Consider the following 23,888-nt stretch of genomic DNA (forward strand, 5'->3'; position numbering starts at 1 on the left):
CAGTTCTGGAGGCCTCATTTTAGGAAGGATGTAGATTTACTTGAGCGTGTACAGAGAAGGGCAACAAGATTGGTGAGGGGAATGAAGGGATCCTCTTATCAAGAGAGGCTTAAGTTCTGCAAATTGCAGTGGCTGGAGACTAGGCACCTGCGCGGAGATCTGATTGAGGTGTATAAGGCCTTGAATGGGTTCAGCACGCTGAATTCTGATGGGATCCTTCCACTTGTTCAGATTACGAACCTAAGGGGGCATAAATTCAAATTAAGAAAGGACAGAGGTAGAATATATGTGTGGAAATTTGCCTTTAGCCAACAGGCGGTTAATTGCTGGAACAAACTTCCATCTGTCGCTGAGGAAGTTGATAGGTTGAATAAAACTAAGGAGGAACTGGACAGGCATTTGGAGGGAATGGTGTGATTTTTTTTTTTTTTTTTTTTTTTGGCTGATGCTGCATAAGCTCATACATTTGCTTTCTTGCATGACATGCCACTACTACTACTACTAGAGTTACTGTTATTCCAAGCATAATACGCACAGCAACAGCTTCTAAGTCAGTCTGTAGAGAGATATGACGAACTGGGATTTTGGAGTTAACTAGTATTGCTACTCCTCCATTTTGCAGTATTCCTGTCTTTTCTGTACATTGCGAAGTTTCTAATTGAGAGAGTTACCTGTGGTGTTAAATTTGTTTCTTGCAGACAAACACTCACTGGATTGCACTTATTGATCAGGTCATATATATATCATCAGTATTGGCTCGTATGCCTCTGCAATTCCATTGATGTATGTGCTGCATTACTTGCTTTTAGGAGTTATGTTTTGATCTGTCTGTTTTTTTGAAGCAGTTTGTTTGTAATGATCTAATTTATTTCTGTCTTTTTTGGGGGGGAACCGGTCTCTCTGTATTCATGTGTTCTTCTGCATGAAGTTCTAATATAGTTTCTTCTTGGTCAGTTTTGTTGTCAACATCCATATGTATAGGAAATTGTTTCTTGGTCTGAGCATGATCTGTTGGTACTGTTTCTTCTGCTTTTTTCGTAGTTTCAGGCATGTTAGGCGGAACTGAAATTGGAGTATTAATTCCTTGTTCCAGTTGCTTGTGTTTGGCAGGTTGTGGCTTAGCATTAAGCACGGACCTGGCCCAATATGCAAAAGAAATGTTTAGAGGGACTGCAATGTCAGTTTGAGTAGCAATAGAATGATTGTGTTGGGTTGCTTGTGCATACGTGCATTTTGGCATAAACTGCATGATGTGCTTTTTGGCTTCCTGATACGTTACTTTGTTTTCTGTTTTGTATTTTTGTATTTCTTTCCCCACTCTCCACATTTCACAATTTTTTGAATATGCCGGATGGTTACCTTTGCAGTTGGGACAGGTGAAGGAGGTTACGGTACAATCGGTTTGAGTGTGTTCTGTTGAACCACAGTTTGGGCAAATCATAGTGCCACGGCATGGGAGTGTCCATATTTCTGGCATTTGTAACACCTGATGGGATTCGGTATATATGGACGTTCACTCATTGCAGAGATTGTCGTGTATCTTGGTGACGAGTCTGCTTCATTGTTCCTTCTCATTCTGAAATTTGAAAAACTTATTATGAACTGGCTGGATATGATCAAATTTCTAAGCAGAAGGGAAAAAAAGTGGAAGAAGAAGAAAGTGTAAAAAAGTCACAAAATTTGAGAATAAGTGGAAAAATGCCATTAGGACTTGGCATCAAGACTGTTCAAATTTCTTCTGACGTCCTTTTGATGGAAGAAAACAGGAGGAATTGAATAGAGTGTACTGGGAATGGTAGGAGGTGGTTTACTAAGATCATCATTACACAAGTTATAAGAAAAGTAGGATGCCAGCAGGTCAGTTTTATCTTTAGCTGAAGTGGAAATGGAAGAAGTGTCCAGTATTGACAGAGGTAGGAAGAGAGATGGGCAAAAGTTGCAGCCAATAGCTTTGGCAAGAGACCAGAATGCTTGAATGCCATTTGGACAAGAAGCGTTTTCTACTCTTAGCCTGTTCAAAATCTAGTTTGGAGTGATTAATAACTGCTTTACAATTGTTGTGAGCTTTGGTGTACGCAGAAATTGAACCTGGAGATTTGGAAGCAAGCCAATTCTGATATACAACATTCTTATCTTGAACAGACTTAGCACATTTCTAGGAAATTTTGACATCAAAAGATCTAAAACAGTAATCCAACTATGGAAATTTTGCATATCATCCCATTTTGAATTCTTGTAATGCAAAACAACACAAGGTTGGGAAAGGTTCCCAGAGAATGGTTCCATTGAAGAAGAGACCACAACCAAGTTGTGATCTAAGATGCCTAGAGAATCACTCACTTACATCGACTGTGTACTTGAAAGGGTTCTTTGTGAAAAAAAGATTAAGAGTATTGGCTGGGTGGTTAGAAATGTCTGGTATTCTGGTAGTTAAATGAACAATCTGTGCAAGGTCATTAATAATTGCAAAAGCCTCAGCATCTTGACCAGCTGGGTCCATGGACTAGAAAACAGAAGCCAGCTGGAGTTGTGAATATTAAAATCACCAAGGAAAATTACTTTGCTGTTAGGAAAGTTGGAATGGAGAAAGTCAAGCTTCAAAGAAGAAAGTCAAAGAGTTCCAAGCGATTAGTAGAGATGGGATAACAATAGAGGCAAGAGACGAATTTGACAGAATGGGGCAGAGAGATTTTAAGCTAGAGAAGATCAAAAAGAGGAGACTGAAATTACCAAGTCTCTGACAGGGAATATCAGAGTGAATATAAGCACAAAGTACCACGACCTTTGAAGCAAAAGGAACTGTAAAGAAAATAATTAGGGCAACTGAGGTGAGCAGTGCTTGATTCACCAATAATTGCAATTCTGTTAAGAAAAGTTATGTGGAGCGTGGCAGACTGTAAGTTAAAGTGGAAATCACTGAGATTGGAACTGAGATCACATATATTTGTGAAATGAACGAGGAAGTGTTTGCCCAGTTTAGATATATTTGCACCTAAGTTTGTTCCTTAGTTTGACTATTCGTGATGTATTCAGTAGTAAGAAAAGGTTAGGAGGACATGTTGTGTGAAGTAATGAAATAATTATGAAGTAATGAAATGAAATGAAATATGACATATGCAATGCAAGAATACATCCAGCTCATTGATGTAATGTGGCCTCAACAATGCTCCATGCATAAACACTATGTGAACTTCCTCCAATCACCATCTAGCAGAGTAGAGGCAGCAAGATTATACACTAGCTGATCTGGAAGCAGCCTAGAGAGTTACCAACAGGTTTGGTCTGGGGGACTATCTAGCAGCCAGATTGCAAATACCATTTTAGAGATGGCATATCCTCTTATGGTATACATAAGAGGATATACTTCCTTATTCAATCTTCCTTACTTAATGTAAGGAAGATTGAATCTTGCCATGATGCCCATCATATCCTGAAGATATCAATCATAGTGCATGATAGGAAAGATGGGGGGATAGCGGGATTTTTGCTCTGGAGACTAAACATGGGTTCCACAATTTCAACATCCAATAAGCAAAGTGGTGGTATTGCAATGCACTAGTTGATGAGAGTCATCTACCACCTAATATTTCTTGGTAACACAGAGAGGTGGTATACCCTCTTATGGTATAGTCTAGAAGTAGCATCCATACTATATATTCCTACATATAGTATGGATGCTACTTCTTCAGCCCTGTTTAGGTTGGTTCACACCCGAGTTGGTCACTTCCACTATACTAGGTGCTGCATTTGCCGACTTGCACACATGAGTTATTTCCAAGGTTACTAACAGTCCCATTATCGTGAAGGTACAAGCAGAGGATCTGGTTGTTGCAGAATGACCAGACTTGGCCGAAATGCGGTCTACTTGATGCAAGTGTTACTTGAATATCAGTTCCATCGTCATTTTACACTCTCAGGTAGCAAGACCAACTGGGGGAATGTCTGTGACAGCCCCCAAGGACCAATTCAGATTCTATTGGAGACAAAAAGTCAAGTTAGGGTAGGAAAAAGTGATACTGAAAGTGCAATAATAGGAAGAGGTGTGAGACAGGGGTATTGTTTATCTCTGACTTTATTTAATACTTATGTAAATAAAATGGTATGAGGTATTTGATAAAGGAAATTTAGCTCAGAGAGAATTGTCATTGCAAATTCATCAGGGGTTTGCAATGAAATAAACAGAGAAGGCAAAGTTTATGAGAGCATGGGAAGAAAAAGGAATAAGTTAAATATTGAAATAGTACAGGTGAGCAAGTATAAGTATTTGAAAAGCCTAATGGTGGAAAAAGCAAAGATCAGTAGAGAAATAAGAATAAAATGGTACAAAAGCTTTTGAGAAGTGAAGAATGTGGGAGATTAGGAATTGGTTTAAGGAAAAGACTGATGTGGTGTCTGGTATGGAGTGTAGTACTTTATGGAACTAAGACATGGACATTGAGAATGGAAGGTGTCAGAAGATTGGAAAGTTGAGATGTGGGTTTGGAGGAGGAAGAGATAAGGTAGGCAGATAAAGTGAGAAATGAGGAGGTTTAAGAAGGGTGGGTGAGAAGAGATGTTTGATTGAAATAATCAGAAGGTGGAAGAGAAACTGCATTGGACATGTGTTCAGAGGTGAGGGATTGATGAAGGATGTGATGAAGATAAATACTACTTCCCAAGGAAAGATAGATGCAGTGAAGAGGCACTTGTTGATATCTAATAAGTTAGGGAGAAATAATTTTTATTCTTTGAACAGCATTCAAGATATTGTGATCAGGAGAAAAAGTACTTGTTTGTGCTGTGACAAGACCACCGGCTCAGAGGAGTTCATAATAAATCATGAATGCAATTGTTTATTGTATTTAGCAGTCACAGGCTTAAACCCCAAATGAAAGGGATCTGTCATTAGGAATAACTAACTACATTCCAAGTACAAGATATACAGCCTGCTCAGAGGACAAGACTCCAAGAAGAGAAGTATGTAGAGGTTTGTGATGGGCGCAATGGGAGTCACTAAATAAAATGGATTACTAGATGATCACTGTTGTTATCCTAAACAATCATCAAATGTCCCTCCTGCAATGATTTCATTGGCACCAGTTCACTAAAAGAATTGTTTATACACAAAGTTACTTGCAATTTCCCTTGGGCAGTTTTTAACTGAATCTCTTGGGCATTCAATGGCTCCAATCAGTGATTCAATTAAATTTTGCAGTCATCAGGCACTGCTACTATGCTGAATGATGGTTATATTGAAGTAACTCAATTAATCAAGTCACTGACTGAAGTGAGTTAAATCAGCCAAAACACTCATTCTGCTTGTTGTTACACTACAGAGGCAAAAGGAGTCACCCCCACTATCTGGAAAGAAAAAAATGCTCTTGAAATGCACTTGAAAGTGCATGTCAGGACTAACAAGAACACTATACCCAAACTTCTATTAACCCAAATCCTGGAAAATCATTTAACACCTCTCATCCTATCAAGCAAGGTCCAAACTGATATGCTGAAATCATGAATCACTGAGTGTTAGCGCTGAGTCTCAAACACAGATCCCACCATGTTTGGCAAACATACAGATTCCTCTGGCTTGGAATTGATGCTGTTGGCATTAAGATCCCAAGTGATGCTAATCAGGAGGTCCAGCAGTATTACTGGGAGATTCTACACCATATGTGGGGAGCCCACATTGAGGCAGCAGAGGTGGGAAGAAGTATAAAGGGATGTTGAAAACACCTCTTTACATACTCTTCATTAGCCTTTGGTCTATGAGGAAGCATGGCTGTTTTAAACAGACATTTGCAAGAGACTAGGATATATATTATATTTATCCCTTAATTCAATTTAAGATAAATCAATAATAGCTATAATAACATTTCATAACATCTATTTCTATTTAAATTAAAAGAATGACAAATTCCTAAGTATACCTGGTACTTCCACTCCACCATAAGTTATTGCAATTTTGTATTTTCCTGCAACTGTAGGAGTAAATTCTATCAATTCCCCTTCTCCATCAGGGGTTCCCTTTACTTCAATTGGTAGATGTCTTCCCAAAGGACTTGTAACTGTTACATCAAGTTCTGCATATCCTGCATCGCGACGATTTACTTAAGTATTTCAACAATTAATGAAAAAAAAAAAAAAAAAAAAAAATGTTTAAAAATCTCTGTTTGAAATATTTTTAAAATAAAGCACATTAAGTATTTATATTTATTCATTACAAAAGTAGTATGTTAATTAGGCTATCATATAGATAATCTTTTATAACTCTCTTACATTCGAGGCCATTGCCTTAAATTTACTTGAGCAGTAAGTGATTACAACTTACCTACAAAACCACCTTAGCTAGCTATTACAGAACGGCTTTGGACAGAAGCATGTACATTTTTCCCGACAAGGAAAATTTATTAATTCACCAGTAAAATGGGGAGAAGCAGGCCATCCCCATCCAAGACCATCTATCATAGAAAGAATTCCCTGCATGCACCAATGGAGGAGGAGGAGGAGGAGGATTCCAGCAAGCAGGTCTCTCCCCCCCCCAACCCTCCTTATTTAAATGTAGAATCTGGGGGATTTTTGAAGACAAGTTGAAGACAATAAATGCCGATTCACAGAAAAATCTTGGTATAACCCAGAGGCTCACACCTGGTGAGTATGAGCTTGGCACACCCAGGGTCCTGAACTGGATATCATCATTCTTCTCTTTCTTGGTGATTCCCTTCTACTTCTCTCTCTCTCTCTCTCTCTCTCTCTCTCTCTCTCTCTCAGGAATTTTTTTTTTGGCTAGTGCAGCATAAGCCTCAGGCATCCTTGCACCATATAGCTAATAATAATAATAATAATAAATACTGGTGAAATCCATTATAAAGCGATTCTTGTGGTCCAAAGAATCACATTGTGATATAAGTGGGATCACATTAGAAAATTCTGGCCATTTTTCCGCATTCAAACTTCACATGAACTATCAATTTTGCCCATCTCTCTTTTTTTTTTTTAGCAATAATTGCAATACTACGTTTAAGAAAAATCATGCAAACAATAAAAATAGAAATAATATGAAACTGTGTTCTTTCAATCTTTTATTGATGCACTGTACAATAAAGTATTTAAAAAACTAATATTCATGTTATTAAGTAAATATAAACAAGATAAACATATACCTTTTGTCACAATAACAAATTATTACTCAAAAAACTGCTTTTGCACATGGTTGTACTGAATGTTACGTTTGTGTTTTGAAATTAACATACAGTTGAAAATTCAGGAGAAAAAGGAAACCATAATGCACTCCGTGTTCTTTCAACTATTTTCATTTTTTAAAAAAAATATCAAGGGTTGCCTGTTTCATTGCATTTCTGTTTCTTTTTAACAATTTCAATAAGGTGTTTGAGCTGTAAAATTGAAGGGGAATCTACCTTTTCTGTTTCAAGAAATTTAAGTCCAGTTTGTAAATCGCTTTCATGATGTTAGATTATTATTATTATTATTATTTTTAGCCATATGGTGCAAGGAACATTGAGGTTTATGCTGCACCAGCCAAAAAAAAATTTCTGAACCACCGAGAGAAAAGAAGGGAATCACCAAGAAAGAGAAGAATGATAATATCCAGCTCAGGACCCTGGGTGTACCAAGTCCATACTCACCAGATGTGAGCCCCTGGGAGTGGCTCTGTCTCCTTGTTTTCATCATCTTTGGTGGCATCTGGATCATTATTTTTGCCAGTAATGTCTTCGATTATTTACATGTCAGTCGTGTGCTCATAGGTAGGACAGGTGGTAGATGACTTTCATCAACCGGTGAAATAGCACCACTTTGCTTATTGGAGGCTTGAAGTGGTGAAACCCATGTTTAGTCTCTAGAGCAAAGTTTCCAGCATCCCCCTCCCCCATACTTCTCCTTCAACCCATGCACGGTACTAAGTACCATAGGTTTTGATACCTTTCATGTTTGGGGTTTTCATTAAAAAAAAAAAAAAGTTATTGTCTCTGTCTACCCAACATTCTATTGTGGGCCCCTCTTTCTTTATCAACAAACTGTGCCAGTACTTACTCAGCATTGGCCACATTATTGAGGTGTATAAAGCCTTGAATGGTTTGAGTATGCTCAATGTTGGTGGGATTCTTCCTCTTGCTCAGAATAATCGCAGTTGTAGGATAGATATGCGGAAGTTTGCCTTTAGCCAGTGAGTGGTTGATTGCTGGAACAAACTTCCATCTGTCGTTATAGTAGTTGATAGCATAAATAGATTCGAGGCAGAACTAGACAAACATATGGAGTGAGTGGATGGATGAAACAAGAAGGGTTTTTTTTTTTTTTTTTGGCTGATGCTTTATAAGCTTGCTTTTTTGCATCATCTTTTAGCTGTAAAATTGAAGTTTGCCTTTAGCCAGCGGGTGGTTGTTTGCTGGAATAAACTTCCATCTTTCATTGTAGTAGTGAATAGTGTAAATAGATTCAAGGCAGAATGAGACAAACATTTGGAGCGAGTGAATGGATGAAACAAGGAGGATTTTTTTTTTTTTTTTTTGGCTGATGCTATATAAGCTTGCTTTCTTGGATCATGTGCCTTTACTAATGGTGATGCTATTTTATGTCAGGCCTCCATTAGTGTACCTTTCCAAGGACTGGTTAGCACCTTCCTCTATAAAGTCCTCTTAAGTCATTCTCTTCATCACTGTCACTGGCTACTTGGAAATTATCCAGGATTAAACTTGCACCCAGTATGTTTCTCCAAGATTTTGAAATACACATTTTCATCGCAGTTTCCAAGGCTTGACCACCAATGTAAAAATATTTCTTTCAGTTCAGCTGCTTTAAAAATGAGGTAACAGAATCCTCACTAATGATTATTCACTGTATCAGAGTCTTGTAGAAGCTCATTTTAAACATCGATATAATCCCTTGATTCAGAGGCTGTATCTTTGATGTGGTGTCTTTTGGTAAGTAGCTCAGTCAGATTTTAAGATATCTGCCTATCTGGTTATTGGCAAGAGGATGGGTAGGGCAGTTATGCAGCAGCAAGGAAAGCTTTGGTATCCATCCCTTGTTGCAGTAAGTGTTTATGTACATCAGGTACAAACTGTTTATGAAACTAGTTTCCAAAAATGCTGGAAGTCATTCAGGCATTTTTGCTAACTGTCATAGGCAAATGGCACAGAAGCCATGTTCACATGATGGAAGCACCGTGGTGATTTAACTTTCCTATGCAAAGTGGCTTCAGTTTGTGATTTCCTGTTTCATTTACACAGAAAAGTATGGGCTTTCATCTGTTTTAAGCCTTGTGGTCTTTGAGCATCATTCTTACAAGCCAGAGTGGAATTGGGTAACATTTTATATTATAACAAAGTCTGGTCTCATTACAATTTCATACCTGTTCTGAGATATAGCCACCATCTTTAATTATTATTTTCTGAAGCTGACATAGCCATTTTGGTTATTCCATGCTGCTTTTTAAAATGTGTTAGCTATCTATTACTTGCAGTGAACTCATTTCTATGAAGATCATTGTGCAATTTTTTAGATTTGGTTTACAGATCGGCTCCAGATAGAGGTGTACCTTCAGATTTTTCTTGAACGAAACCACTGAAACAGCTTTATCTAATTGTATGTCTTGAAGTTCTCACAAGCATTTTCGTTGCAGTCCATTTCCATAGACTTGACTGCATTGTTAACAGGAGAGACTGCTTCTACAGTAATGGGATACACTTAAATAGAAGGGGTGCAAGAATATTTGCTGATGGTATCGAGGCAGTGCTAAGTGGGTCGGAAAACTGCTAGCTTGGAGGGATACAAGGACTAATAGATTAACAGTAGCCACTGGCAGAAGTGAAAGTGATTCTTGCACTGCTTCTATTGGAATGAGCAGAAGCCTGGAAAACAAGATGCACGATATTTCAGAGACTGCTGGAAGTCACTGCAGTACAAGTAAACACATGGGTTGTGTTAGGGTAGCTAAGAATAGGAACAGGTACATGTATATTTGCATGTACACCAGTGCAAGCAGTTTGGTAAATAAATTTGATGAATTTGAGGTATTGCTCCAAGCATCAAAGGCGGATATTGTTGGGATATCAAGAGACGTGGTGTCACACAGATATAAAGTATGCAGAACTGGAATTTGGGGAGTACAACGTCTACAGAAAGGATAGACAGGATAGGAAGGGAGCAGAGGTTATGCTATTAGTTAAGAAACACATAAAATCCAAGGAAGTGAAGCCAGTTGACATCGCTGGACAGTGCAGTGTCGAGTCAGTTTGGTGTGACATAAGCATTGATAGATCAAAATGGAGAGTAGGAGTGTGCTATCGGCCTAATGACTCTGATGAGCATAATAAGAAACTGCACAGGGAAATAGAGTGGGCCAGTAAATCAGAGAGTCTAATAATGGGGGATTTTAATTTCCCAGATATTGTCTGGAATTTGGGGGCTGGTCACTCACACACTAGCAAGGCTTTTGTGGATTTATTGAATGATTGTTTTCTACATCAGCATGTTCGGGAGACAAATAGAGGGAGTAATACTCTTCATTTGATTATCAGTAGTGATTCTTCTTGCATTAAGAATCTGAAGATAAAGGAACCACTAGGTGGCAATGATCACAGTCTGCTGAAGTGGGATTTACTCAAAGAGGTAACTACCATCAGGGGTAAAGGGAAGAGTTACTGCTTTCGTAAAGGCAACTACAATGGTCTGAGACAGTAATTAAATTCTATACAGTGGGACCAACTGATGATGTTACTAAAAGCAAATTCAAAATGGGAAGCATTCAAAGAACTTATCTTGGAAGCTACTAGGTTTTACAAACCAACTAAGAAATATTGTTCAAGGTTTAGGCCTAAATGGATGTCAGATGAACTAATGAGACATATGGCAGAGAAGAGAAACGCATGAGATACATATAAATTAACACGTGACACAGAAGCCTAAGATAGATATAAGTTGATCTGTAACCAAGTTACATAGGAGGTTAGGCAGGCGAAGGCAGATTACGAGAAATCTTTGGCAAGGGATGCAAAGAAAAACAACAAGGAGTTTTTTACTTATGTAAACTCTAGAAGGAAGGGGATGAATCAGATTGGTCCACTTGATATCGATGGTTCAACTGTTGATGATCCTGCTCAGTTAGCTAACAAACTAAATGAATATTTTGCATTGACATTCACACATGAGGAGTTATTCTGCGACGGGAATGCCAGAGGTATATTCAACTCTATCAGTAAGTTAGATAATCTTGCAATAACTGAGAGTAAAGTGGAGGTGAAGTTGTTGAAGATAAACACAAGAAAGCACCTGGAGTGGATGGGATCTATCCAGTTATATTAAAGGAGGCAGCAAAGGAAGTAAGCAAACCCTTAGCCATAATTATGAGAGCTTCCTTGGACTCAGAGGAGGTACCCATAGACTGGAGATATTCAAAGGTGACCCCAATTCACAAAGGAGGATCAAAGGCTGACAAGTAATTATAGACCTATTAGTTTAATTTCTGTTCCAGGAAAATTAATGGAGGCACTGGTTAAAGAAGCACTGCAGGATCATCTAGACAAAACTTCAGTTATAGCTTGGACACAGCATGGTTTTGTTAAGGGAAGTCTTACCTGACTAATTTGATTGTATACTATGATGCAGTCACAAAAGAACTGGATGCAGGAAATAACTTTGATATTATATACTTGGATCTTAGAAAGGCTTTTGATACTTTTGCACATTGAAGACTGCTGCACAAATTGGAGTAGTGTAGCATTGGAGACAAATTGCTGCTATGGATAAAGGGGTAGTTGAGGGGGAAGAAGACAGAGTGGTAATCAATGGACACTGCTCATCGTGGACTAATGTTCTTAGTGGAGTCCCTCAGGCTTCAGTGTTGGGTCCATTATTGTTTTCTGTATTTATAAATAATATTGATGATGGTATATCAAGCTTAATGTCCAAGTTTGCAGATGATACAAAGGTTGGCAGAGTTGTTAAGGACACTACTGATGCTATGCTGCTGCAACAGGATCTGGAAAGGTTGAGCAGATGGGTTGAGAGGTGGCAAATGAAGTTTAACATTGACAAATGTAAAGTACTACATATGGGAAACAGCAACCCCAGAGCAACGTATCAACTCAGTGGTACTACACTGACAGTGGTAGAGAATGAAAAGGACCTGGGGGTAATTGTGCAGGCAGATATGAAATTCTCTGAGCAGTGCAGATGGGCTGCAAGAGTAGCTCATGGTGTCTTGTCAATGATATATAGGAATTTTTCTAGCAGGGATAAGGAGGTGATTATTCCCCTGTATAAGGCAATGGTCAGGCCACACCTTGAGTACTGCATACAGGTCTGGAGGCCTAATTTCAAGAAGGATGTAGATCTGCTGGAATGAGTACAGAGAAGGGCAACAAGATTATTGAATGGATCAAAGGGTTGCGCTTACGAAGAAAGGCTTAAGTTTTGCAAATTACAGTATCTGGAGACTAGGCACCGGCGAGGTGATCTGATAGAGGTGTATAAAGCCTTGAATGGTTTGAGAATGCTCAATTTGAGGAAAGACAGTTGTAGGATAGATGTGCGGAAATTTGCCTTTAGCCAGCAGGTAGTTGGTTGGTGGAACAGACTTCCATCCCTTGTTGTGGAAGTTGATAGCCTAAATAAATTTAAGGCTCAGCTGGACAGGTATTTCGAAGGAACGGAGGAGGTGAAGTGGAAGGTTTTTTTTTTTTTTTTTTTTTTTTTTGGCTGATGCTGCATAAGCTTGCTTTCTTGCATCAAATGCCTCTACTAATGCTAATGCTATAAAGTGTGCTGTGTTAATTGGGGAGGGGGAGACTATATTGAAAAATAAATGAGTTTTCAGAATTTTCCAATATTCTTTCTATTAAAGGCTAGAAACTTTTTACCCTTGTAAATTGAATATAATCATGAAAATAAAGAAAATTTGCAATATCTTGATTGATGAACAAGGTTTTTAGTGAAAACAGCGTTTGAAGAAAAAGACAATAAATACTGACAAGATTTCCAATCAGTTTTTCTATATTTAAGGAAACTGTGCCTGATTCTGGTTCCATACAATAGAAAAAGAGTAGTATAGTATGATGGCTACATGACTAGAGTTGAAGGATATGATTGATGCTCAGAAGAGACATAGAAGGGAGAAGGTCAATGGTTACCACTTAAATAAACTTACGTTTAGGAAGACATTATAAACAAGATTATTTAAAGGCAAATGTTATAGAAGTGCCTTCCAAGGTAATATAGGGTGCATGAGCTGGGTTGAAGACATCACAAATGAATACAGGAATTGTTCTGTTATGGAGAACAAAAAGAATTTGGGTATTTTTCATGAGTTGGGTATTTTTCATGTTTCATTTTTGGGAGTATTTCATGGGCTTAGAAAATCATTCTGAAAGCAGGAACTACAATATAGTAAATATTTGGTTGGAAAAGTCAACGGAACATGATAAAAAATACAGGTTGACTGGGAGAAATCTTACAAGAAAGAACTCTAAAAGACTGTTTAGCCCCTGCTACAGGGGCTAAACACAGACCCTGTAGGAAAAACACAAGAAGCATTAAACTAAATTTGGCACTAACTACTAAATAAATAGAAGTTAATTAGGAACATATAACATGATAATATGAAGAAAGAGTGGATGTACGTTTACTAGTCTATTTGAAAACTGTTTACATCTTTATAAAAATATTTTCTCAGTACTCTTAATGCAGAGTTTCTTATTAGAAATTGGACTGGTTAAATGAATGGCAAGAATATTTATATTGTTGATAATTAATTAAAAAAAAAAAAGTGGTGTTCTGCTGTCTAAAGTCAGTTACTGATGGGGATTATGGAGGGGGTTTAATACAATTGATCTGTGGGAAATTTTCTATTCTATGAGTCCAAGTCTGGGTAATACATATCTGAATTATAAACTTTGGCAAGAAGTACTAAATTTTTCCCCTAAGTTTCCATTATGGAAACTTGAAATCATATATAATCAAGGTATTCAACCATGAATATATTGGATTTCATTGGTTCAAAGTTAGATTTAAAGAACATCCAACACACAGAAACCAATACTCAAGAGAAATCTTTTTGAAGTTTGACAAAATAACACTAGACCAGACGAGGGGGAGGCACATAAAATGCTAGGTTTTATGAAGTATTTAGAAATTAAATTAGAGGAATGACCATATTGCAACTCTTGTTTTAGAGAATGAATTGCCTTTGTGAATTTATTGGCCAAACAAATGCAATGGAGTTTTTAAAACTCTAAAGTAAATTGAGTCATAAAACACCCCTGAACCTTTATGATAAAGAGTCAGGAGAATCATTTGAGAAATCACAGAGACTAAAGTTGAAAATGGAGCATGTTTATAGGATGTAGAAATGAAAGAAGATTTAGAAGGGTTAATTGAGCGATTAAAAGATTGAAGCTAGGAGAACTGTTCAAATGCATCTCAAAGAAAAATTTGAGATTGTTCAACAACAAGAGTAGAATTAGAAGTTCGGTTAATCTTGACATCCGCTGCATATGAAAATGACATTCATATGTTGAAAAAGAGTGAAACAAAAAATGATCAAAGAAAAGGTTGCAGTAAGGCTAAGAAAGGGGTAGTATATGATGATGTACCACCTTCAGGAATGCCAACTGAAATAATGGAGGATCTCATAACATTCTGGACAGAAGTAACAAGAGTCCTAGAATAGAGAAGACAAGTAAGGTTAAAAGGATCTCCAGACATGTTATAATAGTCCTTCAACAAGGTTAGGAGCAATGCTGTGCAAGTGGCATTGCAAGTACAGTTGATGTGAGTGTATATAATATCAACTTGTTTTCTACAATTTAGTGTATTTAGAACAAGAGAGTTTGTAGTAAGTAATAAGATTGTGGGCTGACAGGAATATAATACTTGGTAACAAGCGATTTAGATAATATCAGAAGAATACATTATTTAAGTAGTTTAAGAATGGATGAAGATCAAAATATGAGATCACAAAATCTAAAAATTTTTGGTTTTTACATAATTAAATTTTTACATTATTAAAATATCTAGCATTTATATTCAGGTAGAAGAAGAAAGAAGTCAGACAACAAGGCTGCTGAAAAAGTGAAGATTAAGTATATAAATGCTAGATACTTTTATAATGAACAAAAGAAGAATGTTATCTAATTTAGAAGTGCCTTTATATAACAGATTAATTTCATTATAGAATTAATTTCAATTTTCACCAAGGCTTTGGATATAGAGAGTTCAGATTACTGATTGGCAAGGGATCATCCTTGAGGGATCCAAGGGATCATTTTTTCTTCATTAATAAGTAACAGCAACCTTTTGGTTAAAGTATGCAATGTGCTTAATCCATTTTTCTAGACTTAAACCATGTATGGAAGAGAAAACTGCTTCTGGAATACATTATTGAATTTACATAACTTTAAATGACATCTCTATTAAGTTTATTAAATTATTTCTGACAGTGAAAAAAAAATGATAGTCCTGTTCTGAAGAGGAACAATTGAGTGAAAGGATTATGTATGCCCTGATACATTTTTGTTTTAAGTGAAAAGCCAGAGGTAACTGTTGGGTCTACCAAGCCTTTGAGTAGTTTGATGAGGAGGAAAATTTTTAGGTAGAAAGTTTTACTATAGACTGTAACCAAGCAAGCTGTAAAGAACAGAAATGCAACATCTGAGGTAGGAGGATGTTCCAGAGATATAAGATAGCAAACAATTCTTGGTTTAAAAATTTAAAATTAAATCTTCTCCTTCTCTTTTTTTAAACTTTTGGAAGAATCTTTAAACAGTAAAAGTGTCAAAAAAGAGACTTAGAGATAGATTCATGGTTTAACTTGAAGTGTATATTGTAATGTCCATGGATTTCACAGTGAAGTGAGATTTATATGAGTAAAGAGGTTTTATTTTTGCAGCATATTAGTAAGTTTTCACTATTTTGGGGGTGGTGCAGCTTTGTTTGTTTGTTTGTTTGTTTGCTAAACGTTTTATGGTGCATTAGCATCTGTGGCTATAATGCACCAAGTTGGGGGGGTGGGTTTGCAGCAACATCTATAGCAATAGTATAAATTTGGTCAAGGACATTGGTAAGTCTTGTATGTAAAAAGATAATGGGTCTTAATGCCATTGAGTTAAACTGGTTAACAAAAATTATTTAAATTATTCAAAGTATAACTGGGCATGTTAAAATCCCCAGAAATAAAAATAGTAATCAAATTTTGTTTGGATATCTTAGATAAACTCCTAGTTAAAATTTCTGGGCATATATTATTCAGTCAGATTTGGTGGGGGAGGGTTGACACCAAACAATATCCATAAGAATATGTTGTAATTTCAGTTTTGAATAAAGAGTTTTGAAGTCAGATGATGGATTTTAATATCCTTGGAGGTCTATGTTTCAGTTACAATGGGCAAATTGAAGGTTTAGAAAGATTTCAAGTTTCTAATATTTCCATTTTATTGTGGATGCAAAGAACATTTTGCAGCAGCATTTCAATACCCATGGATTTAATAGTAGTGAGAAGATTTATTAGAGAAGAGGTTCTATTTTGGCTGTATAATATACAATAAATTTTTCACTATGCTGATGCAATTGTGTGCTTAATGAGGCAGAGATGTGTCAGGATAAGTTTTAACAAAGCAAGTTATCCTCCTAGGAATTGGTAACTCTCTGGATTAATCACATGGCTCCATAAAGTTCTCATGGTGAGTCTGAGAAAAAAGACTTTTATCAGCTGGTTTTGAAACATTCAAGTTGTTTTATCACAGTGCTTCTTGTTTCCCCAGATTTTATGGCACATAGTAATTTTACAATATGAAACTCAGTTAATCGTTTAAAAATATTGGGGATGAGACAGTAGATTTTCTTCAGAACAGGTAGACTTTCCTTGCAATTAGTGTATCATCATTACTGAAGCAGAGAGATTCATACATTCAACTGCTGAAGTGCTATTAGTCATAAGATTTGTTGATGGATGATGAGTACGTACATCAAGTCAGAGAGACTGGCACTGGCAAAACTGGGAATGATTAATGATATGATTGAAAATATAATGATTATACAGGAATACTTTGCATAATAAGGCTAATTCGTGCCAAAAAAATACCTCACTATGTGAAACTGCACTGATCAAGGTATTATTAGTATGTATTTTCATTTAATGCGTTATGACGATTTGATTATATGGGTCGAGTTGCAAAAATATATAGGTGTTTGTTTACTATAAATTGATGCTCACAAAGTTATTTCAAAAAAAGAAACTAAAATGATAAAAATGAAAAATACCAGTAAGTACAGTACAAGTGATTTTTATTCCAGTATGTACATACCAAGAGAAGATAAGTATGTACTGTATTTTTATTTTGAAAAATAACTGATCAGCTTAGTTTGCACAGTTTTTTTCTTCTTTTTATCTGCATACATCTCTTTATAACATCGAATGTAATTTTGCAACACCTGCCATACTTTCATACCTCGTTCGATGTTTGGATCTGCTGTCATTATCAATTCACAAACTTCATCTACTTTAGCAATCAACATTGACAATTCATCAATTGTGAATTCTTTCGTGGATGTAACATTTTCTTCTTCTTCATATAAGTGCTGCTGCTCCATTTCCACAAGTGTTTCATCAGCAAGGTCATTGGAATGAGAGCCGATGCATTGACGCACACTGTCGCAATCCAAGATGATCTTTCCCAAGCTGCACAATGTTTTCAGAAACTGATTTGATTCGAGATTCAAAACTAGTACAATTAACATTGCCGCAATTCAGTAAAAGATTTTTTTAAACAGTTGTCATGTTTTTTGCAGTTACTTCAAGCCATGATTCACATATGTTCTCAATGGCATTTCAGATATTGTAACGTTTCCAAAATTCACATAAAGATATGGCATTTTCTCCCATTGTTACATTAATGGCTTGTCCAAAGGTATGTCTTAAATAAAAAACCTTAAATGTGGCAATGATGCCCTGATCCATTGGTTGTAACAAAGAAGTTTTATTTGGTAGAAGAAAAATAACATTGACATTTCTGTTCAGGTCTGTAAGATAAGTAGGATGACCTGGCGCATTGACTAATAGTAACAGAATTTTAAAGTCCATGTTACTGCCTTTGCAATAGCATTTAACTGCAGGACAAAAATAATTTAAAAACCAATCTTCAAAAAGCTGATTTGTTACCCAGGCTTTCCTATTTGACTGCCATATAACAGGAAGAGTATTTTTTGAAAAGGTTTTTAGAGCCCTTGGAGCATAGACTTTAATTTAAAGTCACCAGATACGTTTCCACCTAGTATATCCTGGCTGGGTTGTGTCTTTTTCAAATTAGTGCGTGACGGCATCTTCTTCCAAAATAATCCCGCTTCGTTCACATCGAAAGTCTGTTCATCCTTGTAACCATTATCTTCAATAAGTTTTTTTAGATCATGAAATCTTGCAGTCGCTTCACTGTCAGCACTGGCACTCTCACCACTAAGTCGACCATTGTGGAACACTATACGTTTTTTAAACCTGTAAAACCAACCATGGCTTGCACAAAAACTTTCCTCTTCCTTGCCATTTTCTTTTGTTAGTAGTGAAGAGAGACTGCTTGCTTTAGCTTGAATCATCATCTGACTTAACGGAATTCTTTTCTGGTTACAGTCTTCAATCCAAAACATTAACAGATGTTCCATATTATCCATTTCAGAGCTACAATTTTGAACAATCATTTTTGACATATAAGATGCTGTTGCCATTCCATATTCTTTTATCTTTATTCTTTAGAAGCGTTCATACTGATGATTCGTTCATATTCTTGTCCTGTGCTATCTTAGCATAGGATGCACCATTTTCATATTGTTTTATAATTTCTAGTTTATCATCTAGTGTAAACCATTTACATTTAGATGAACACTCAGCGTCATTACATTTCTTCTTTCCACTCATATTTGAATATAAAGGTGTAACATTTTTAAAAAATAATCTTTAATAAACATAAGTCAAAAATATTTGTACAGGTTACGCACAGTCAATGACCTCACTGCTCAGAATCTAGAGTGATTACTAATGTATGAATGCTAGCAGAGTCTCTATATAATGGGAGTTGTGACAATTCAATGAGGCGCCTCTGTAGCCAGGTGGGAAGGAGCAGCAGTGCGTAGCACATGCTTCTTGATTAGACTGGGGTTCGAGCCCGTCACCACCAAATACGGAGGATGCAGAAAGGTTAGGTAATGACCACCACATATCCAGGAGCAATATGGCCTTAGTTGCTAATGCTCCTAAAAACCAAATAACAAACAACAGCAACTCAATGTGGCCTTGAATCCATAACGCATTGGCCTATGTACTGGCATTACAATACATACATACATATCAAATGTATTGGTGTGTAACAGTTAATTTTTTTTTCAATTTGTAAACCGCACTATAGTGAAACCCGTGCTATTTGAAACCACGCTACGTGAGGCATTCCTGTATTTCCAACAATAATCACTTTCATTAAACCGATATGATGAGTACTGATGAATAATAAATAACACAAGAATATGTTGGCATTCTAAATACTTTATAAGAAATATGTTAATCTGAATACAAAATTCACCCAGGTGGGCAAAAGCAGCAGTGCGTAGCACATGCTTCTTGATTAGACTGGGGTTCGAGTCCATGACCACCAAATATGGAGGATGCGGAAAGGTCAGGAAATGACCACCGCATATCCCTGGAGCAATATGGCCTTAGTAACTAATGCTCCTAAAAACCAAATAACAAACAAACAAAATTCACATATACTTCTAAAAGAGCTTTTACAAGAAACAGATATAAAAGGATTCCAGATCTAGAAGTGCAGACATAAAAAGGCTAAAGATAAAAACTCTGTTTTTTTTTTTTTTTTTTTAATTTGGAGAAATCATGAAAATTCATTATCTAAAATGCTAGGAAGTATCCATGTTTTGCTGAATAAGATAATGGCATGTTTGCTGTATGAAGAAAAACCAGAGTTTTGTTCAAGTTCATAACTAAACTTCAAATGCAGCAAAATACAAAAATACTTTTTGTTGCAAAAGTTGGAGTTTTAGTTTTTTTTGTATAATAATGAATAATTATGTAAATAATTAGACTTTGCTGTTTGCTGTTTGGTTTTTAGGAGCATTAGCAACTAAGGCCATATTGCTCCGGGATATGCGGTGGTCATTCCCTGACCTTTCCGCATCCTCCATATTTGGTGGTGACGGGCTCGAACCCCGGTCTAATCAAGAAGCGTGTGCTATGCACTGCTGCTCCTTCCCACCTGGCTACGGAGGCGCCTAATTAGACTTTAGTAAGCATACTTCTTAAAACAGTTTCTGAGGTCTTTCATTCTCATTGATCACATGAGTTTACAATATTCCTCTCCAAAAACAATGCAGAACAATACATCAACTGCAATGTCTGGAGTTTGTTGATTTGCTAAAGAGTAGAACCTAAAGGTACAGCAGGAAATTGTAGACATGATTTGAAAATGGTCAGATCAGTGTTCCAAATGGCCATACTGAAGGGAAGGAAAGCAAGCTGGAAGCTATAAAACAGTTTTAAATGCACTTTGAAAAAGGATATCCACTTTTCGCCCTCTGATAATCTGGAAATCAGTATCTGGTATCTTTGGAAAGCAACTTTGAACCTTGTAACAATCTGTGTTGATACAGTAATTGTCATCATTGAGGCACAACAGATTAAATTTATTTGACATTCTCTAGAGCTGAGGTTACTAAACTTTTATACCTAGTAACCCCACAGATTTGACAAAACTTAGCTAACAATATACACACTTTTATAAATTAATATAAATCCAATACACTTAATCTCAAATAGTGAAATAAAATATGCTTCATAAAAACACTGTGCCCCTGGCAAAAACCAAGTACCTTCCCACAGTGACTCACATCCATTGTTTTGGGAACCTCTGCTCTAGAGGTTTCAAAACTAGGAATGAAAGCAGATGGAGTTTGTTTGGTATAATGTATCAGGCTGTAATTACTGCAGGTTGAGAATTTCAGTTCATATAAATTAGTGGCAAAATAGGATGCAGTTGATAGACTGAAAATGATGAGCCTTTTCAAGATGAACTCAGTTTGTGTCAGAGACTAAATTTTGAAAAAGGACCAGCAGCAAGCTAGGTTGTTAGGTTAGCGGATAAGACACTTGACAGTGAGTGATTTCTAACATCTAAAAGTTTAATTGTTGAATTCTGCTCCACAGCTACCAGACATATTGCAACTAATAGGTTGTTATTTAAAATTTTTAAAAAGTTCATAGATCTCAAGAAATACCCATCTAAATACTATCCACAAAAACATCTAAACACGCAAAAATATGTCCAAAATATTAATTTCTCAAATATGTGCTCTAAGTTCTTGTCTCAATGATGTCCATTTCCGGTTGCAGTCTGCCAAGCCACACTTACCTTTTTCTGACAGAATCAAAATTAGCAGTTGTTTAGCCACTACTCATCTAGTTTTTTTTCCCTAATTAAATTGCATTATGATTCTTTTCAATTGAAAGGTGGGACTTAAACAGGTGTCCACTGTGACATTCTTTGTTAGACTTCCTAATTTGGAATCTGCTCTTTTTGATCTCTTCCGGCTTAAAATATCTCTGCCCCATTATATCAGAATTCATCTGTTGCCTGCATTGTACCTCCAACTGCACTAATCACTCAAATATGTGCTCTAGTTCCTGTCTCAATGATGTCCATTTCCCAGTTGCAGTCTGCCGCCAAGCCACACTTACTTTTTTCAGACAGAATCAAAATTAGCAGTTGCTTCAACCACTACTCATCTAGTTTTTTCTGTAATTATTTGCATTATGATTCTTTTCAATTGAAAGATGGTACTTTCTTTTTCAATTTCTTCTTTTTCAATTAATTCTTTTCAATTGAAAGATGTACCATCTTTCAATTGAAAAGAATCAGATGTGTCCACTGTGACATTCTTTGTTAGACTTCCTAATTTGGAATTTGCTCTTTTTGATTTCTTCCAGCTTAAAATATCTCTACCCCCATTATATCTGAATTCATCTGTTACCTGCATTGTACTTCCAATGCTACTAATCAATCTGGTTTCTTTGAAACTCAAATTTCTTCAATCTAACTTTCCTAATCGTGAGGTAATTTTCCTTGGGGATTTTAATGTTCACAACTCCAGTGGGCTTTCATTTTCTAGTTGCATGGACCTAGCTGTTTGAGATGCTTAATAAGATGGTAGTTGTTGGAGATGCTAATGCTTTTGTAATTAATACTGACCTCACTTAGCTTGTTCATCAAAAACTTCAGTTCTTGGTCAATGTTAGTGGTTCTCTAGGCACCTCAAATCACAACTTGGTGATGGTCTCTTCTCCAATGGAGCCTCTTTCCCATGGCCAGCTTCAGCTTTGTCTTGTTTGGCATTACAAGAATGAAAAATGGAATTATCTGGACGACTACTTCTTTTCCTTGGTTAGATTACTGTTTCAAATCTCCTTATCCCAGTGTTTGCACAGATTAAAACACCTTAAAACATTGTCCTTCAACTAAATCTTGGTTTTCCAATAAATATGCTATGGCTGTTCAAGATAAGAATGTGTGTGTGGCATTTTGCAAGTGGCTTGCACACAAATCTCCAGCTTCATTTTCTTTTTAACCAAAGATTGTAACAATTGTAAATTAATCCAAACTTCATAATGACCAGACTAAGGGTAGAACACATGCTTCTAGTCCAAACAGTAGTTGAACATTCTGGTCTCTTGCCAAAGCTATTGGCTGAAACTTCTGTCCGTATATACTCCCATCATGTTAAAATCTGATGGTTCTATTGATCCTCAGCTAAAGATAAAAGCAAGGTACTGCCATTTTACGTTACTTCTAACTCTTGTATTAATGATCTGGGTAAACCAATTCCTTAATACTCAGTATCTTAATGTCTCCTGTGATCTTCCACTCGATGTCTCCTGTGATCTTCTAATAGAAGGTTGTTGAAAGAATTCTTGTTAAAAGAACTGTACAATTCTTGGAATCCACATTGTTCCACTTGTTCTCAAAACTGTGCTCTTGAGCTTGTTCCTGTTCTGTCTCCATTTTTACACTTTCTTATTCCATTGGTCCTTCTGCTCAAAAAGTTGGTCACATCTGGCCAGTGGTGCTAATATGGATTCCACCTGTTGATCTTTCAATCATCTTTGGAAAAATTTGATGGAATAGTTTGATGAAACTCAAACAATTGCTCTTGAAATTTCCAAGGCTTTCGATTGTATTTTTCATAAAGGTATTTTGAACAAGCTCCCATCTTAGGGATTGCAGATTATTATTTGCAATTGGGTATCTAGCTTTCTCCCTGACCACTCCCTGTGGTTGATGATAGATGGTTCCCTCTCTTCTCCACTAATGCTGGTGTTCCTTGACGTACAGTTGTTTCTTCTACTCTTTTCCTCTTGAATATTAATGACCTTCTTCCACTAACTGGAAAACCTATTCGTAGTTTTGCTGATGATAACGTGCTATATTTCACCTTCCAATTTGCAAAACCTTGTTTTGCAAAAACAGCTAGAACTTCTCAAATATCCTCCACCAATTCCCAAAAAGGCAATCTCCAGGTAATTCTTCAGTGAGGCAAAGAAAACTTAGCTAATGGTAATCCTACTAAAACTCAGTCCTGCCTTATTTCTCACAAAAAAGTGTCATCAAAGACAAGTAAAGAGCTCCTTTGCTTGTCTTTGATGACACTAAGATTTCTGTACAAGGTCACATCACCACTATGAATTATCTTAAGTTTTAATTTCTCTTGACATAAGCAGATCACCAACATTGCTTCCTCTGCATCCAAAAAACCGGAGTTTTCTTTTTGATCTTATCATTACTTTTCTTCTAAACAACTACTCACTCTGTAGAAATTTGAAATATGGCCTACCATAGAATATTATT

General features: G+C 36.5%; 1 protein-coding gene across 2 annotated transcripts in view; it reads right to left on the reverse strand.

The window, feature by feature from the left end:
• The window catches only part of jbug (filamin-type immunoglobulin domains fbug), a 1,114,928-nt gene that overhangs the window by 247,942 nt on the left and 843,098 nt on the right, over positions 1–23,888 (reverse strand). For both annotated transcript variants that reach the window (XM_090381438.1, XM_090381439.1), the window contains exon 41: positions 5,910–6,089. In XM_090381438.1, the coding sequence (XP_090237564.1) occupies positions 5,910–6,089 (180 nt within the window). The remainder of the gene's footprint in view (positions 1–5,909; positions 6,090–23,888) is intronic.

The sequence above is a fragment of the Mastigoproctus giganteus genome, chromosome 9 (assembly GCF_048544385.1).
Source record: "Mastigoproctus giganteus isolate SK-2022 chromosome 9, ASM4854438v1, whole genome shotgun sequence".
In the NCBI taxonomy this organism is placed as follows: domain Eukaryota; kingdom Metazoa; phylum Arthropoda; class Arachnida; order Uropygi; family Thelyphonidae; genus Mastigoproctus; species Mastigoproctus giganteus.